At 45.0% G+C, this 18,917-nt stretch overlaps 1 protein-coding gene across 7 annotated transcripts in view; it reads left to right on the top strand.

The window, feature by feature from the left end:
- The window catches only part of TECPR2 (tectonin beta-propeller repeat containing 2), a 95,997-nt gene that overhangs the window by 10,513 nt on the left and 66,567 nt on the right, over positions 1-18,917 (top strand). For all 7 annotated transcript variants that reach the window (XM_067724684.1, XM_067724451.1, XM_067724606.1 and 4 more), the window contains exons 2-5: positions 4,645-4,933; positions 11,618-11,746; positions 12,115-12,246; positions 16,356-16,513. In XM_067724684.1, the coding sequence (XP_067580785.1) occupies positions 4,715-4,933; positions 11,618-11,746; positions 12,115-12,246; positions 16,356-16,513 (638 nt within the window). In that variant the 5' untranslated portion in view covers positions 4,645-4,714. The remainder of the gene's footprint in view (positions 1-4,644; positions 4,934-11,617; positions 11,747-12,114; positions 12,247-16,355; positions 16,514-18,917) is intronic.

Genomic DNA, 18,917 nt, shown 5'->3' with positions numbered 1-18,917 from the left:
GCTCTAGAACCCGCGAGCTACAACTACTGAGCCCGCACATTGCAACTACTGAAGCCCGCACACCTAGAGCCGTGCTCCACAACAAAAGAAGCCACCTCAGTGAGAAGCCCGCAATGAAGAAGCTGCAATGAAGAGTAGCCCCCGCTCGCCGCAGTTAGAGAAAGACCGTGCACAGCAACGAAGTCCCAATGCAGCTGAAAATACATAAATAAATAAAATAAATAAATTTATAAAAAAACTAATTAATTAATACTTAGTGCCTCCGATGTGCCTGACCCTTTTCTAGGTTCCAGGGGCTAGACAGGTAAGTGAGGTGGATGTGGCCTCTGCTCTTGGGCATACAGACCAGTGGTGGAGGGGACCAGGCAGAGATGGCCATCAACAGGAGAGGAAGAGGATGCGTGGAGAAAGAGAAGCAGGGGGTGGGGATGTGATAGAGAGTCCTTTGGAAAGGGCTGAGGACTTGAAGGGCAACGGCCTAGATTCAGGTCTTGCCCGTGTGGTCTTGAGCAAGTCTTGTGACCCTCTGGCCCTCAGTAGCTTATGTAAAAGTTTTTTTTTTATTAGAATATAATTGCTTTACAACGTTGTGTTAGTTTCTGCTGTACAATGAAGTGAATCAGCTGTATGTATACATATATCCCCTCCCTCTTGGACCTCCCTCCCACCCATCTAGGTCATCACAGAGCACCGAGCTGAGCTTCCTGTGCTTTATAGCAAGTTCCCACTAGCTATCTGTTTTATGCTTGTTAGTGTATTTATGTCAATTCTCACCTCCCAGTTCGTCCCACCCACCCCTTCCCCTCCTGTGTCCACATGTCCATTCTCTATGTCTACGTCTCTGTTCCTGCCCTGCAAATAGGTTCATCTGTACCATTTTTCTAGATTCCACGTATATGCGTTAATAAACAATATTTGTTTTTCTCTTTCTGGCTTACTTCACTCTGTATAACAGACTCTAGGTCCATCCACATCTCTACAAATGACCCAACTTCATTCCTTTTTATGGCTGAGTGATATTCCATTGTATGTATGTACCACATCTTCTTTATTCATTTATCTGTCTTTGGACATTTAGGTTGTTTCCATATCCTGGCTATTGTAAACAGTGCTGCAATGAACCAGCTGGGGTACTTGTGTCCTTTTGAGTTATGGTTTTCTCAGGGTATATGCTCAGTAGTGGGATTGCTGGATCATATGGTAATTCTATTTCTAGCTTTTTAGGGAATCTCCATACTGTTATCCACAGTGGCTGTATCAATTTACATTCCCGCCAACAGTGCAAGAGGGTTCCCTTTGCTCCACACCCTCTCCAGCATTTATTGTTTGTAGACTTTTTAAAAATAAATTTATTTATTTTATTTATTTATTTTTGGCTGAGTTGGGTCTTTGCTGCTGCCCACGGGCTCTCTCTGTTTGCGGCGAGCGGGGCTGCTCTTCGTTGCGGTGCGCGGGCTTCTCATTGTGGTGGCTTCTCTTGTGGAGCACGGGCTCTAGGTGCGCGGGCTTCAGTAGTTGTGGCTTGCAGGCTCTAGAGCGCAGGCTCAGTAGTTGTGGCGCATGGGCTTAGTTGCTCTGCAGCATGTGAGATCTTCCTGGACCAAGGATCGAACCCGTGTCCCCTGCATTGGCAGGCAGACTCTTAACCACTGTGCCACTAGGGAAGCCCAGTAGATTTTTTGATGACGGCCATTCTGACCGGTGTGAGGTGATACCTCATTGTAGTTGTTTTTTGTTTGGTTGGGTTTTTTTTGGCTGAGTTGGGTCTTCGTTGCTGCAAACAGGCTTTCTCTAGTTGCCGAGCGGGGGCTACTCTTTGTTGTGGTGCGCGGGCTTCTCATTGCAGTGGTTTCTCTTGCTGTGGAGCACGGGCTCAAGGCACACCGGCTCAGTAGTTGCAGTGCGTGGGCTCTAGGGCGTGCAGGCTTCAGTAGTTGTGGCACATGGGCTCTAGAGTGCAGTGCTCAACTAAGTACATGGGCTTAGTTGCTCCGTGGCATGTGGGATCTTCCAGGACCAGGGATCGAGCCTGTGTCCCCTGCATTGGCAGGTGGATTCTTAGCCACTATGTCACCACGGAAGTCCCCTCATTGTAGTTTTGATTTGCATTTCACTAATAATTAGTGACGTTGAGCATCCTTACATGTGCCCCTTGGCCATCTGTATGTCCTCCTTGGAGAGATGTCTGTTTAGTTCTGCCCATTTTTCAATTGGGTTGTTTGTTTTTTTGATATTGAGCTCCATGAGCTGTTTGTCTATTTTGGAGATTAATCTTTTGTCTGTTCCTTTGTTTGCAAATATTTTCTCCCACTCGGAGGGTTTTCTTTTCGTCTTGTTTATGGTTTCCTTTGCTGGGCAAAAGCTTTTAAATTTAATTAAGTCCCATTTCATTTGTTTATTTTTGTTTTTATTTCCTTTACTCTAGGAGGTGGGTCAAAAAAGATCTTGCTGTGGTTTATGTCAAAGTGTGTTTTTCCTATGTTTTCCTCTAAGAGTTTTATAGTGTCTGGTCTTACATTTAGGTCTTTAATCCATTTGGAGTTTATTTTTGTATATGGTGTTAGGTAGTGTTCCAATTTCATTCTTTTACATGTAGCTATGCAGTTTTCCCAGCACCACTTATTGAAGAGGCTGTCTTTTCTCCACTGTATGTTCTTGCCTCCTTTGTCCTAAATTAGGTGACCATATGTGCGTGGGTTTATCTCTGGGCTTTCTATCCTGTACCATTGATCTATATTTCTGTTTTTGTGCCAGTACCATACTTGTCCTGATTACTGTAGCTTTGTAGTATAGTTTGAAGTTGGAGAGCCTGATTCCTCCAGCTCTGCTTTTCTTTCTCAAGATTGCTTTGCTGGGACTTCCCTGGTGGCACAGTGGTTGGGAATCCGCCTGCCAGTGCAGGGGACATGGGTTCGAGCCCTGGTCTGGGAAGACCCCACATGCCACGGAGCAACTAAGCCCGTGCGCCACAACTACTGAGCCTGTGCTCTAGGGCCAATGAGCCACAACTATTGAAGCCCGCGTACCACAACTACTGAAACCCCAGCGCCTAGAGCCCGTGCTCCACAAAGAGAGAAGCCACAGCAATGAGGAGCCCGCACACCACCATGTAGAGTAGCCCCCACTCACCCCAACTAGAGAAAGCCCACGTGCAGCAACAAAGACCCAACACAACCAAAAATAAAATAATAAATAAATTTATTTAAAAAAAAAAAGATTGCTTTGCTATTCCGGGTCTTTTTTGTTTCCGTACAAATTGTAAAATTTTTTGTTCTAGTTCTGTGAAGAATGCCATTGGTAATTTGATAGGGACTGCATTGAATCTGTAGATTGCTTTGGGTGGTAGAGTCGTTATCACAATGTTGATTCTTCCCATCCAAGAACATGGTGTATTTCTCCATCTGTTTACGTCATCTTTGATTTCTTTCATCAGTGTTTTATAGTTTTCTGAGTACAGGTCTTTTGTCTCCTTAGGTAGGTTTATTCCCAGGTATATTATTCTTTTTGTTGCGATGGTAAATGGGATTCTTCCCTCAATTTCTCTTTCTGATCTTTCATTGTTAGTGCATAGGAATGAAAGAGATTTCTGAGCATTAATTTTGTATCCTGCAACCTTACCAAATTCATTGATTAGTTCTAGTAGTTTTCTGGTGTCATCTTTAGGATTTTCTATGTATAGTCTCATGTCATCTGCAGACAGTGACAGTTTTACTTCTTTTCCGATTTGTATTCCTTTTTCTTCTCTGATTGCTGTGGCTGGGACTTCCAAACCCATGTAAAAGTCTGTAGGGTAAGGATTAAATGGGTGAATGAACACTTCATAAAGTATAACACGCTGTGTGATGATATATAACACGCTTCCCTTTATTGAGGGAAGCTTTGAATCCAAATTTTCAAGAGGTGTGGGTGTCAGTGCAGAACAGATAGGAGGTGTTGTGTAGCTGGTGTTCTGAGTGCTGTGGAGGCTGTGGCTATCCAGCCAGGGGACACGTTTCTCCACCACCTCGACACAGTGAGCTTATTCCTACGTCTGGATTGGTCCACTGTTCTTCTAGTACAGTGTCTTTACTGTTTCTTTTCCACACACTTTTTTTTTTGGCCATGCAGCTTGCGGGATCATAGTTCCCTGACCAGGGATCAAATCCGTGCACCGTGCAGTGGAAGGGCGGACTGCCAGGGAATTCCTCTTCTCCACATTCTGTCCTTCCTGGTGGGCTTCAGAATTTTGGATGTTTCCAGTGAAGCTTTCTCCACTCTCTAGTCCACACTGCTCTCTCCCTCTTCTGATAGAGACCCACAGATTAGCACCTAATCACATCTGGTTTTATGTCTCTTCATAGTTTCTTTTGCCTCCCTAACTAGATCATAAGCTACTTGAGATTAAGAACTGTTTTTAATATTTTTTCCACCCCTTTCCCTCCATAGCATTTATCACAATATAAATTACAGGGGCCAGCACATATTGAAGTGAGTTTTGAATTAAAATGCTCAAAAGTGATCTTAATGGCACTTGGTTACTTTCTCTGTTTAATTCAGCTCTGACTATAATTCATACCCACCTGAAAGTTCCTCGTTCCCGCTATTATACCTGACTTATCTTTGCATGACTAGATGTTGAAAGCATTATGATGCCTTGTTCTTCAGCCCCCAGGTTTCCCTTGATGCCCGTTAAAATTCCTGTCCTGCTTGAAGATCATCTGTGGAAACGTTGGCCATGGCATCCGTATCAGAGTCTGTTACATTCAGAGAGTTCTGCCCTTTGTACTATCTCCTCAATGCCATTCCCACAAAGATCCAGAAGGGGTTCCGCTCCATAGTGGTCTACCTCACGGCCCTGGACGCCAACGGGGACTACATTGCCGTGGGCAGCAGCATTGGCATGCTCTACTTGTACTGCCGGCACTTGAACCAGATGAAGAAGTACAACTTCGAGGTGAGTCTTGCTTGTCCTCACCTGAGCATGTGTGAGCCCTGGCTAATGTTTAACATGCTTGTGAGTTCCAGGATGGGGTAATTTACTTCTGATTTGCTAGAATATGGCCTGAGTGCCCTTCCCAAACAATACTTTATGACCATTTTTTTTTTGCCGTACGCGGGCCTCTCACTGCTGTGGCCTCTCCCTTTGTGGAGCACAGGCTCCGGACGCACAGGCTCAGCGGCCATGGCTCACGGGCCCAGCCGCTCCGCGGCATGTGGGATCTTCCTGGACCGGGGCACGAACCCATGTCCCCTGCATCGGCAGGCGGACTCAACCACTGCGCCACCAGGGAAACCCTCTTCATTCCTTTTTATTGCTGAATGCTATTCCATTGTATGGATAAGACCACATTAGCTATCGATTCCTCATGGACGCTTTTTATTTCTGTTTATTTCTATCCTAGTTTTCTGAGAGTTTTTATCATGAATGAGTATTGAAATTTGTCAGATATTCACTTGAATCTGTTGTGATGATATGATTTACTTCTTTATTTCCTTCTTTATTTATGTGTTATGTTACATGAATTGAGTTTTGGTTATTATTCCAACCATGCATTAATCTTTTAAACCCCATTTTGTCATGATATATTATCCTTTTCTTTTTGGCCTCGTGGCATGGCTTGTGGGATCTTAGTTCCCTGAACAGGGATTGAACCCAGGCCCTGGCAGTGAAAGCACCAAGTCCTAACCACTGGACCACCAGGGAATTCCATATTATCCTTTTTTTTTTTTAATCTTGCTGTATTCCTTTTAGTAATATTTTGTTCAGATTTTTTGTGTCTGTATTCATGGAAGAATATTGGTCTGTAGCTTTCTTATGATGTTTCTGTCTGGCCTTTCTTATTATACACATATCTAGTGTTTTCATTCTATATTTAACTACTCAAGTTGGACATTATTATTATTATATTTTATAGTCACTGTTTAGATTCCCTCACACTTTTGCCAACGTCTTTACTCACCATCCCTTGTTACATCTCAGTTCTTCCCTTTGCAGCCATTCTCCTTCTTGCTGGAGTACATCCTTTATTTTTTAAATTTTTGGCTGCATTGGGTCTTCGTTGCTGTGCGTGGGCTTTCTCTAGTTGCGGTGAGCGGGGGCTACTCTTCATTGCGGTGTGCAGGCTTCTCATTGTGGTGGCTCCTCTGGTTGCGGAGCACGGGCTCTAGGTGTGCGGGCTTCAGTAGTTGTGGCTCACGGGCTCTAGAGCGCAGGCTCAGTAGTTGTGGTGCACGGGATTAGCTGCTCCACCACATGTGGGATCTTCCCGGACCAGGGCTTGAACCCGTGTCCCCTGCATTGGCAGGCGGATTCTTAACCACTGCGCCACGAGGGAAGCCCTGGAGGACATCCTTTAGTAGTTCTTGTGTTGAAGTCTTTTGGTGGTAAGTACTCTTGATTTTTTTGTTTGTCTGAATGTCTCTCTGTCTTCGAATTGTTTAGAGGTATACTATTCAAGGCTAACAGTTTTTTCCTCTTAGCACTTTGAGGATGATACATCTCAACATCCATTGTTGAGATGTCTTTTGTTAATAATTGTTCATATTTAGTTATTTCCCTTTTTTCTCTGACATATTAATATCTTCTTATTGCCTTTGAGGTTTTACTGTTTCACTACAAAATGTGTATGTGTGTATTTCTTTTCGTGAGTCTTGTTCAAGGCTTGTGCTCCTGAGGATATAGGTCTTTCATCAGTTTTGGATAATTTTTAGCCCTTATCTCTGAAGATGTTTCCTTCTCCTATCCTCTGTTTTCTTTCCTTCTGGAATCCCAATTAGATGTAGGTAGGACCTTCATATTCTATTCTCTATGACTTTTAACTTATCTGTCATATATATATATATATATATTTTAGATTAGGGGTGGAAGTCATTTACAATTTCTTTTTTTTTTTGGAAAGAGACTCCACCTCTATTTTTTAATTTTAATTTTATTTTATTTTACATGTTGGGGGTAGGAGTTTATTAATTAATTAATTTATTTTTGCTGTGTTGGGTCTTCGTTTCTGTGAGAGGGCTTTCTCTAGTTGTGGCAAGCGGGGGCCACTTTTCACTGCGGTGCACGGGCCTCACTGTGGCGGCCTCTCTTGTTGCGGAGCACAGGCTCCAGACGCACAGGCTCAGTAGTTGTGGCTCACGGGCCTAGTTGCTCCGCGGCATATGGGATCTTCCCAGACCGGGGCTCGAACCCATGTCCCCTGCATTAGCAGACAGATTCTCAACCACTGCGCCACCAGGGAAGCCCATCTGTCATATTTTTTATCTTTCCTTTGCCGCACAGATCTGTCATCTAGTTCAATAATTTTCTTTCATCTGTGACTAGGCTGCTATTTAGTCTACCCCTGAGATTTTATATTCTTTTGATTCTTTTTCATTTCTGTTATTTCTGATAATAGTTTGGTCTTATGTTTCAATTTCTTTTTACATTTCTTTAACATTTTTAAGCATATTTCTTTTTTATTACTGAAGCATAGTTGATTTATAATGTTTCAGGTGTATAGCAAAGTGATTCAGTTATATATTCTTTTTCACATTCTTTTCCATCATGGGTTATTACAATATTGAATATAGTTCCCTGTGCTATATAGTAGGTCTTTGTTGTTTATTTTATGTATAGTAGTATCTGTTAATCCCCAATTCCCAATCCTTCCCTCCCCTTAAGCATATTTCTTTTATGTTCCTGGGTCTCCTCACTCGACATGAAATGCTTGAGTCAGGATGAGGAGTTGTCCAATTCTGTTATTGCTTTCTTTAGTTGGTTCTTCTTGAGGGGACCTGTCTCCCTGTGGTCATGTCTAATTGTGAGGTATGTGGCTGATCCTAATATGTGGGAGTGCTGAGGGGCCTGGGTTGAGACTGTTCCACAGATGGGGTTGATGGTCACTCTGCCAGCCGCCTTGGAGTGCTACAAACACGGAAGCATGTCAGGTGAAGTGCCTGGCCTGAAGGTTCTTTTCAGTGGGAAGGGAGAATAAATTCAAACTCTGGTGCTGGATACGGCAGCTTTGTGATTACAGAATCTTTTTTATTCACTCCAGTCAATGCCTGAGATAAGACAAAGGTCCTTGTCAGCTTCGTTTCCCAGCAAATTGATTTTCCCCTAGTTTACACTTTCACTGAGAGTTAGGTCTTCAGGGATTCTGGCTTTAGCAGGGGATGTCAGTTCCAGCTCCCCACGTCACCTGGCCTGAAGCCTTGTCCTCATTAACCGTCCTCACCTCAGAAAATCAAGGGTCTAGGCGTTGGCCAGATTGCCCTATGTAGCCTGTAGCTTCAGGGCTGGCTTCCGTTCTAGTTTGACAGCATTCTTTTTGTTTTCGGCTCTTGTAGATTTTCTTTACTTTTCTAGAGATCAGCTATGCGTTTAAAAGAATGTTTTATGTATCTTATTCAACATTTCTAGGTGTTTGGAGAGGAATGTTTTCAGAATAGCTAGAGTGTTATACTGTGAGAAGTTGAAACTTCTTATTTTGTTTCTGTCTGAAGTATAGTTAGATATTGATAATCTGATTCTTCGGATGTTTTGGTTCTTAAGTCAAGAACCAAATCTATTTAATAATCATATTAAATAACCTTAAGTCAAGTTTAGTACATTGGTTTATTAAAAAGCACGTGTACAAGCATTGCATATAGATATTCAGGCTTCCAGCCCATCTGAGCAATGATTTTGAAACCATTCATTCAGGAAAATTACACAACCGTTTTGATTTTGTGCTATGATGTGGCAAGATCTCCAATAAGTGATTTTGATTCCTGTTGTAGTAGCAGTTTTTATAATTACAAATTCCCAGGAAAAATATTCTCTTTTTAACATTCTGTTGCCATGTCAGACGATACACATCTAAAGCATGTTATGTTACTTTGTTCCCTCAAAGCAGAGATGGAACCATCACTCACATTCCTGCACTCCTTTCATTCTCCTCCTTTCCCACAGCCGACCACACCTTCCATCTCCATGGCCGTGGATCTGCTCAGAAGGCATAGGGCAGCGAGGCAGAGCAGGGCCTCTGTAGGGTCACACTTGGGTGTGAGTCCTGACTATTGATTCTCTCTAGCTTTGTGACCTGAGACAAACCACTTCACCTTTGTAAAATGAGGATAACTCCAGCACCTGCCCTCTTGGTGGTTTGAGGACCCCAGGAGATGATGCCTGTGAAGTGCTGAACAGGGTGCCCAGCACAGGACACGCGCGACTGGCAGAGCGTCCCTTACAGAGAGAGTCGATGTGCTCTGTCATCACTGCTGCCCTCCTTCTGACCGGGTCTTCATACTCTTCTTTCCTCGTCAGGGTTTACTGCCCTTGCACCTGTTCAGTTTGCCACATCCCTTGACCGGGCGCATACTACCTCCACCTGAACTATCGCAGGAGGCTCCCAGCTGGTCCTCCTGCCTGGTCCCACGCCTTCCTCCTTCCATCCTGTTCCTAATGGGGTTACCAGAAACACCTCTGACTGATACACCTGCAAAAGCAGGCATCTTCAAGGGTCCCCCTTTTCCTTCCTGTAGCTTAGGATCCAGGTCCCTTACCCTGTATCACGACGTGGCACCAAGTGTAGTTATAGCCCATGAACATCCGCTGCAAGCTGTAAAGTGGCAGGTGAAAGTGAGCTCAGTCGCTGCCACCCCCGCTCGTGGGGGGCAGCTCTTCATGTGCACGTCTCATTGCTACAGCTCAGCTGTGAGCGGGCGGGCCTGCGCCCTACTGTGTATTACCACTCAGTCCCCTGAATGCACAGATTGATTACCATCTAAATTACTGCATCAGGGATCAAAATGGCTTATGGAAGATCTTGCCATATGTCTTAGCGAGGTCGAAATGGTTGTGTAATTTTTCTGAATGAGTGGTTTCAAAATGAAAAATGATCATTCAGATGCTCTGGAAGCCCGAATATCTGTACTCAGTGCTTGACATTGCTTTTTAATAAACCAATGTATTAAGCTTGAGTTAGTGTTATTTAATGTGATTATTGATATGAGAACCAAAACACGCCAGGAATCAGTTTATAAAGCACTCCCAAATGTATTGTCTCGCTGATCCTCAAGCAAGCCTGTGTGGCAGGTACACACCATGGACTACAGTCGGTGGATGACTTGTCCACGTTGAGAGAGAAGAAAGGAGAGCTTGCGTCTGGGATAGCTCTTCTGACTCCAGACTCCAGTTTTGAGGGGAACTACCTCTCCTATCCAAGTTCCTTAGTACTCTCTTGATAAGAGCTCAATGTAGTCATACTTGATTGAACAGTATTTCCTTTCTCAGAAATGCAGTTTTAAAATTTTGTCATTTCAGGGACTTCTTTGGTGGTCCAGTGGTTAAGACTCTGCACTTCCAGTGCAGGGGATACAGGTTCAAATCCTGGTCAGGGAACTAAGATCCCACATGCTGTGTGGCACAGCCAGAAAAAAACACAAAAACAATTGTCATTTCAAAGATAAAAAACCTAGAAAGAAAAAGAGATTAATTATCTTTCTGAATTGTATACATTTTCAATCAGGAATATATATAGGCTGCAGTCCAATGAGGTTTTCCATTCCATTGGTAGGTAACGTTTCATAGTTTGAAAGCTGGCCTGGTGACAGGCCCATTTGTTTTGTTTTTTTGTTTGTTTGTTTTTAACATCTTTATTGGAGTATAATTGCTTTACAACTTTGTGTTAGTTTCTGCTGTATAACAAAGTGCATCAGCTATGTGTACACATATATCCCCATATCCCCTCCCTCTTGCGTCTCCCTCCCACCCTCCCTATCCCACCCCTCTAGGGGAACACAAGGCACCGAGCTGATCTGCCTGTGCTCTGCGGCTGCTTCCCACTAGCTATCTGTTTTACATTTGGTAGTGTATATATGTCCATGCCACTCTCTCACTTCGTCCCAGCTTACCCTTCCCCCCCCCCCGTGTCCTCAAGTCCATTCTCTACGTCTGCGTCTTTATTCCTGTCCTGTCCCTAGGTTCTTCAGAACCTTTTTTTTTTTTTTTTTGGATTCCATACATATGTGTTAGCATACGGTATTTGTTTTTCTCTTTCTAACTTACTTCACTCTGCATGACAGACTCAAGTTTCATCTACCTCACTACAGATAACTCAATTTCGTTTATTTTTATGGCTGGGTAATATTCCATTGTATATACGTGCCACATCGTGTTTGCATCTTTTTTTAATTAATTTATTTATTTTTGGCTGCATTGGGTCTTTGCTGTGCTCTGGCTTTCTCTAGTTGTGGCGAGCAAGGGTTGCTCTTCATTGCGGTGCGCGGGCTTCTCATTGTGGTGGCTTCTCTTGTTGTGGAACGTGGGCTCTAGGCGCATGGGCTTCAGTAGTTGTGGCATATGGGCTCAGTAGTTGTGGCTCGCAAGCTCTAGAGCACAGGCTCAGTAGTTGTGGCGCATGGGCTTAGTTGCTCTGCGGCATGTGGGATCTTCCCGGACCAGAGCTTGAACCCGTGTCCCCTGCACTGGCAGGCGGATTCTTAACCACTGCGCCACCAGGGAAGCCCGTGCCACGTCTTCTTTATTCATTCATCTATTGATGGACATTTAGGTTGCTTCCATGTCCTGGCTATTGCAAATAGTGCTGCAATGAACATTGTGGTACATGACTCTTTGAATTATGGCCCATTTGTTTTTGAATGTTTCCTCTTTCAGGGGAAAATGGAATCCATCACGGTGGTGAAACTGCTGAGCTGCTTTGATGACCTGGTGGCTGCAGGCACAGCCTCTGGGAGGGTTGCAGTCTTTCAACTTGTATCCTCGTTGCCAGGAAGAAATAGACAGGTAAGTACTAATCATTTTAGCATTTCTTAACTTCTTGGCAAATTCCTCATGTCTTTTAAAATGAGGAGTCCTCACGTGCCAAGAAAACACTTGCTCAGAAAAGCCTCGCTCTGTGCTCTTTATAATCAGGTGACATTTTTGTTCCTGGTAGGACACTTGGCAAAGAGCATATATGGGTAATTTTGCTTAATATTCTCTGGCTCTTCTCTGTCAGTTTTAAAGGTGGACCCTTGTGCAGGTTTTTGCATGGAAACAACTTGGGAACACCAGCTTTTCCATAAACGGGAGGGATTGTGTACCACCTTGTTCACATCTCACAGTGTTTATCCTTGTCTTTTTCTTGTGTGTATTTTATCGTTTATTCACAGCTTCGGAGGTTTGACGTCACTGGTATTCACAAGAATAGCATAACAGCTCTGGCTTGGAGCCCCAATGGAATGAAATTGTTCTCTGGAGATGACAAAGGGAAAATAGTCTATTCTTCTCTGGATCTAGATCAGGTAAAATTATTTTCAGAAATATTGGTTGTCTTATATTTGGAGAAGTTGGTCAACTTGAATTTTTGGTTATTGTCCCTTTTTAAAATTTTTATTTATTTATTTATTTATTTATTTTTTGTCTGCTGTGCCGGTTGGCTTGTGGGATCTCAGTTTCCCAAACAGGGACTGAACCCAGGCCACAGCAGTGAAAGTGTGGAATCCTAACCTCTAGGGCACCAGGAACTCCGCATTGTCCCTTTCTAATCTCAACTGTTGTTTGTAACATTTTCTTTCAAGGGCTTTTCTAATGCTTTATAAGCTTCTACTTCTGTATATGAAGAATTGGCCTTTGTTTCTTCTGGAACATACACTTTTTTTATTCTCCTGTTTTCTATTGCTACCAATTAGAAAAGTAGCCACTATCAAACGTATTTCCTTGGAGAGTTTGTAGGAGGATGTGAAGCGTTTACAGTCATGACTATTGTCGACTGAAAAAAAAAAAAAAAAGCACAACCTAAAAGTCGAGAATTTTTATTCCGCGGACTTACTGAGGACTTAAGCCCGATAGACAGTCTCTCACATGACTCTGAGGGACTGCTCCAAAGAGATAAGGGAAGAGCCAGGATATATAGGAGTTTTGCACAAACCAGGTAGTTGAACATCAAGATTTCTGCTAATTAAAGAAAAAACAAACATCTCAAGTTAATGACTTTAGCGCTTTTCTATGTATGGGAAGATACCAGAGTCTGGGCTCATTGAAATCATTCCTTTGATATACACCTTAACTGTCTAGGGCCAGTAAGTATCCTGTTCTTTTCCGTCTTGAACCCCTTCAGCTGCACTGTTGGGGGAGGCTGCAGTGGCTGATAGCTGCAACATCCTTTGTTCGTCTGTATGGCGGGCAGCATTCTTTGTCCACACTGTGGACAGAGGTCAGTGCTTCCAGTGGGTGGTGAGCTCACCCCCAGCCAAGCTCTGGTTGTGTGGGATAGAGTGGTGGGAAAGGAGGAGGGTTGGTGGCAGCAGGGAACCTAGCCCCACCCTCGTATTTGTCCTTTTATTTAAGCCTAACGACAGAGCCCTAAGCTGTGTGTGCTGATCTTCAGTCAGTAGAGAAGGAACCCAGGCTCCAGGGGATCCAGTCATGAGCTGATGCCTGGCAGAGCTCAACTTCAAACCTAGGGTGTGCTCCCATCGCGCATGTGGCTTTCTGCCTGCCTGTGCTTTGTCTTGTCATACCTCTGCTCAGTTAGAATGAACCCCTTGGGGGCACGGTCCTTTCGTTTTCTTATTTGTAGCCATCATTCCTAGTGTGTCTAGGAATTCAGCAGTTACTAGCTGGATGACTTTTAGTCCCTCTGATCCAAGACTGACCTGTCTTCTACGAATATTCTCTAGCAGTAGTTCTCAAACATTTTGGTCCCAAGACCCCTTTACACTTTACACTCTTAAAAAGAGGATTCCAAAGAGGTTTTGTTTGTATGGGTTTTATATCTACTGAGTGTACTATGTTAGAAGTTAAAACTGAGAAATTAAAAAATTTTTATTAATTTTATTTTGAAACAATGAACTCATTATATGTTAACATAAATAACATACTTTTGTGAAAGTAACTATTTTCAAAACTACTGCTGAGAATTCCCTGGTGGTCCAGTGGTTAGGACTCAGCACTCTTACTACCGAGGGCCTGGGTTCAGTCCCTCGTTGGGGAACTAAGATCCCACAAGCCGTACGGCGCGGCTGAAAAAAACAAAACAAAGCAAAACAAAACTTCTACTGCTGTTTGCAAGAGTAGCATGGGTTTACATTTTTGCAAATCTCTTTAATGTCTGCCTTGATAGAAGACAGCTGGATTCTGCATTTAGTCTGTCACACACAATACATTGTTTTGGTTAGAGTACGTAAAGAAAATCTGGCCTCACACAGACATGTAGTGGGAAACAGGAGGAGTATTTTAATAGCCCTTCCAGAGAATTGTGGACATTCTTTAACCACATCCCCAAATTGACTAATGGTAGTTTCTTTAAAGGTTGGTTACAACGTGGAATCTGAAAGCATATAGATAAATTTTTCTTGCTCTGTTACAGTGAAATCTATTGGTCTGTCTCGCACTTAGAATGGCTCCTTGACCCACGTGTGATTTTGTAACATCTTGCATTGATCACTTGGAAAATACTGACCTACTGAGTGATGCACATCTTCCAAATGTTGAAACATTTAATTATATAATATCAAAGAAAGCACCTTTGTTAATATCGCCATCATTCTGATGAGAAAAGTCTTTAGCTGTTGGGAATCTGTCAGGTTCACAAGGGTGGATACAAGTTTTCAAATTCTAATCTTCACTTGTAAACTTGCATTTTGTTATCAGCAACAAATACTGTCACTTATTTTCCCTGAATTGACAGGCTTACTTTGTTCTTTCTGAGAAAATGCCTGCCAAATACCCAAGTTTGAATAATTATAGTATTTCAAGTAAAAATGTATTTTGTGAAAAAAAGCAGCTGGTTGAGCTCACAGCTCATACGACCGCACAAGTGCTTCCTCCTTGAGAATCGAAGTGCTTCAGCATCAGCAGGAGGGCTGCGTGCGTGCCGTTTTGTCACACAGAATCCAAAGATAGGCGTACACAAGAGTCAAGATGAGATGGAATTATCATTTTCCTGCGTCAAAGACCTTCTGAAGTGAAATTCATGTTTTTGCTGCAAGTGCACAGTGGCTAAGGGCACCGTGGCAGCTACCGGATTTTGGTGCCCTGCTCATCTTGGGCCCGTTTGAGCTTTCAGTAGCTCTACCAACCATCAGTACAAACCACAGCTTGGTGGAAAAGGCAGATAAAACCTAGTATTATAATGAAAATGGTTTTGACCTCGCCTGGGGACCCTCAGGGACTGTGGACCACACTTTGAGAACTGCTACTCTCCAGGGAAACATTTTGTTAAGGTTTTAAGGGTCCCCATATTTGTACTTTCCTGCTGTCACTCCCCCAGCCTGAGTTGCACAGAGGGGACACTGCTCATGCATGATGTCAGGAAAGGGAGAGAAAAATCACATGCAGAAAGCACTATCCTTAGCGTGCTGATCATTCTTTTCCCAGCTTTATTGAGGTTCTGATCATTGTTTTTTGGAGACACAGGTATTTCATGAGATTTGCAAAAAAGACGTGTTTTTGCACAATACGGTACAATAAATGTAATTCCATTACAAGCTAAGTGAAAAATTGAAAAGCTACAGCCTGCATAACTGCAAAGGTGGGAGGGAAATCTGGCTTGATGTCCTTGATGTTTGCGGGGTAGTGGGGATTTCCGTCTTGATTGTGCTGGTGGTTACATAACTGAATGCATTGGTCAAAATGCATAGAATTGTATATTGAAAAAGTGAATTTTACTGTATGTACATCTTGCCAGTGGATCTGATTGCTGCTCCCTCTTTCCCTGCAAAGGTCTATGACATTGCATCAGTATTTCTAAACAATTAAAGAAACAGGTTCAGGAGAAGAGGGCTTATAGCAGCAGATATTTGACACCAAGAAATATAGTTTGTGTTAGCAGTAAAATGCCTTCTAGAACTTTACTTTGTTCTTCAATATACTTAATACCATTTTAATTTCTTTCTAACCTGTTTCTTCTGACCCTTTCAGTAGGCAAGGATATAATGTCCCCACGATTGCTTTGAACCCTTTGTGGAGGAGGAGTGCGATATGGACTTTGACCGTTGTCACAGTAATATTATAGAAAGCCCCAGTGTGTTCTGTTGGAATTAATAATACACATGGTGCAACATATTTCTGCTTAATCTTTATGGATTCTTCTTTGAACCGTGTACTGAGAACATTTTTAAAAAATTATACAGAATTTGTAAATGTTTCTTGGCCAACTTGATATAGCCTGACATAGATGGTAACCCTGACTGTTTTCTCATTAGTGAGGACTTTTGCAACTAATTTCATTGCAGTGGGTTGACATTGAATCCAGTGAGAATTAAAGCATTCGTTTTAAGGTAGACATTGACCAAAGTCAATGTCAGGCACAGGAGGGACACGGGCCAGTCCTCTCAGACTGACATGGGGTCACTGTAGCCTGCTGCGCCGTGTGCCTCACCTGTGAGCCTCACCTGGCGTCTCTCCGCAGGGCATCTGTCACTCCCACCTGGTACTGGAGGAGCCGGCTTCCATCGTGCAACTGGACTACAGCCAGAAGGTGCTGCTGGTCTCGACTTTACAGAGAAGTCTGCTTTTCTACACCGAGGAGAAGTCTGTCAAGCAAATCGGAACACAGCCAAGGAAAAGGTGAGCATCGCTGGTGTCGAGGCTCGTGGTGACGCGGCTCCAGGCAGGTCCCCAGCCTGCCCGCCACATGTGGCTGCTGCAGTCTGCTCCCTGCGGGCCCCCTCCTCCACAGCCCGGGTAGGAGGTCAGGGGTCAGGCTCAGGGTCGGGTGGGAGCTCGCCCCTCACTCCCTCCGCGTGCCGCGCCATCGTGAAAATGGAGTGACCTCGGCAGGGGAGGTGCTACCAGTTGTGTCACCTGCTGTGGAGCTGAGCGGGGGGCGCGGGAAGAGTTCACATGGGCTGTAGCCCAGCCTGGGGCCGGGAGGCATCCTGAGGGAGGGGGCGGGTCTGGAAGGCGTCAGGGCTCCTGGCCGGGAGAGGGCCCCTCCCTTGACCTGCTCCCTGGACGAACAGCGGCGAGCAGGGTCGGTCCAGTCCCAGCCTGCCCGGGGGAGAGGCGGAGGGGCAGGACGGCATGTGGGCCGGGGGCACGCGGGGGCCTGGGTGGCGTGGTGCTGGAGAGTGGGCAGGAGGTGGGCGGGCGTCAGTGAGGGCCAGCTGGTGGTGCTGGGGGTGCCAGCCTCCGGTCCTCTCAGCGTCTGTTGTGCTGTGTCCCGGGCTTTGCAGCAGCACAGTGCAAGTTTATTCTTTTTCTGCGTGGCGGTCCATGGCTATTAAAAGACACTCGCGCTTCCCCTTTGGCTTCTACTTTCCACGCTGAATACCCCCCTAATTCCACCAACAATCTGGTGTCTCTGTAACAGTAATCTCCCTGTCGGCCCCTGGAACGCTCAGCAGAATCTGTAGCTTGGGCTTAGTGGTGTGCAGAGCTTGGTCGTGACTTTCCCTCTGCCAGGGTCCCACTCTTCTGCTTGACGTCTCGTCCTGGCTTGTCTGTCAGTGTCTTACTGCCTTGTGTCTTTTTGGAAGGAAGGTGGGGTGTAAAAAGAGAGATTTAAAAACCAGTTACCTCCACGGGGATCGTATACCCAACAGTCTTTCTCTTCAAACCTGGCCTTGTAACCTCCCGTGTGAAACCTGAGCACCTTGGCATGAACCTCTCCTGGTGCGTTGTGTAGCCAAGTCTTTCGGCAGCTTGCGTTAGAAGCACACTCTTGCCAGGCACTGTTTCAGGATATAGAAACAGATAAACGGGTCCTGTTTCTCCTAGGGAGCTGTATTGGAGAAGTGAGGGATGACAGAATGAACGGAAACATTTTTAACCTCTGTGTCCTGAAGGCTTGTGTCTGTCGTGTGCTGTGTTAGGCTGTGGTTAGAAAAGGACGTCGGCCATGTCTGCCTCCTGGAAGTGGTGCCCCATGCAACAGTGTCCCTCTGGGTGGCACACGGTGGGACAGCGGTGGGCCAGGGGACGGGCCTCTGCCCTCAAGTAAGATAAAGGTCTAGGCTGCGGTCAGTGCTATAGAGGCAACATCAGGGTGAGGTGTCAGCTGGGGGCAGGGCCTCTCTTAGAATGGTCAGGAAAGGCCTCTGGGTAAGAGATCTGTGGGCTGAAGCATAAAGCATGGGAAGAGCGTTCTGGTCTCAGGGGACAGCAGATGCCAAGGCCCTGGATCGGGCCAGGGCCTAGAATGTTTGAGGAGCCAGGAGGGGGCTGGGGTGGCTGCAGACCAGTGGGCCGGGTGCTGAAAAGGAGGGCCTGAGCCTGCGTGAGGCGAGAGATGCTGTCAACCGCGTTATTCTAGGTGAGACGGAAAGCCAGTGGGGGGCTTCAGGCAGGAGAAGGACTATCTGGGCTACCCTGGATCTGCCTGGAGACTTGGAGACGGTCAGGCAGGGAACAGTGAGAAGGCTGCTGCAGGAGCCCAGGAGTAGCACGGAGACCTCGCCTGGGTACCCGGCATGGAGAGGAGAGGGGAGGAGGATGGAGGGTAATGGGGTGAATCGGATGTAGGGGAAAACGGAGAGAAAGGAACAATAAGAAAGGGTTTCCGTGCCCTTGGCTAAAGCAACTAGACAGATGGTGAAGCCATTTAACTGAGATGGGAAGACCAGGGTTAAGGTCTAGGCTTCAGGAATTCTGTCTTGGGGCTGTTGCATCTGAGATGCCTGTTAGGTAACTAAGCAGGAATCACAGTCCAGCGTAACATACACAGGTTGGAAATTCAGGGAAGGGGTTTTGGCCAGAAATGAAAATGAGGTCATCAGATGCAGGTGACATTGAGACCCCTAGCCTTGGATGAGGTCACCCAGGGAGAGTGTTTATTCATTCAACATTGGAAAATCCTTACTAAGTCTCTGCTGTGTGCCAGGCGCCCTTCTCAGTCTGGGGAGACAGCTGTGAACAAGGGGGACAAGAGCTCTGATCTTAAGGAGCTCATGTCCTGTGAGGGAGACAGACATTAAATGTGTTCTAGAATGTTCAGTAGTAACGAATGGGTATGGAGCTAGCGAGGATGCCT

This window comes from Pseudorca crassidens, chromosome 1 (genome assembly GCF_039906515.1).
Source record: "Pseudorca crassidens isolate mPseCra1 chromosome 1, mPseCra1.hap1, whole genome shotgun sequence".
Lineage (NCBI taxonomy): Eukaryota > Metazoa > Chordata > Mammalia > Artiodactyla > Delphinidae > Pseudorca > Pseudorca crassidens.
This window is presented reverse-complemented; position numbering and strand designations above follow the sequence as displayed.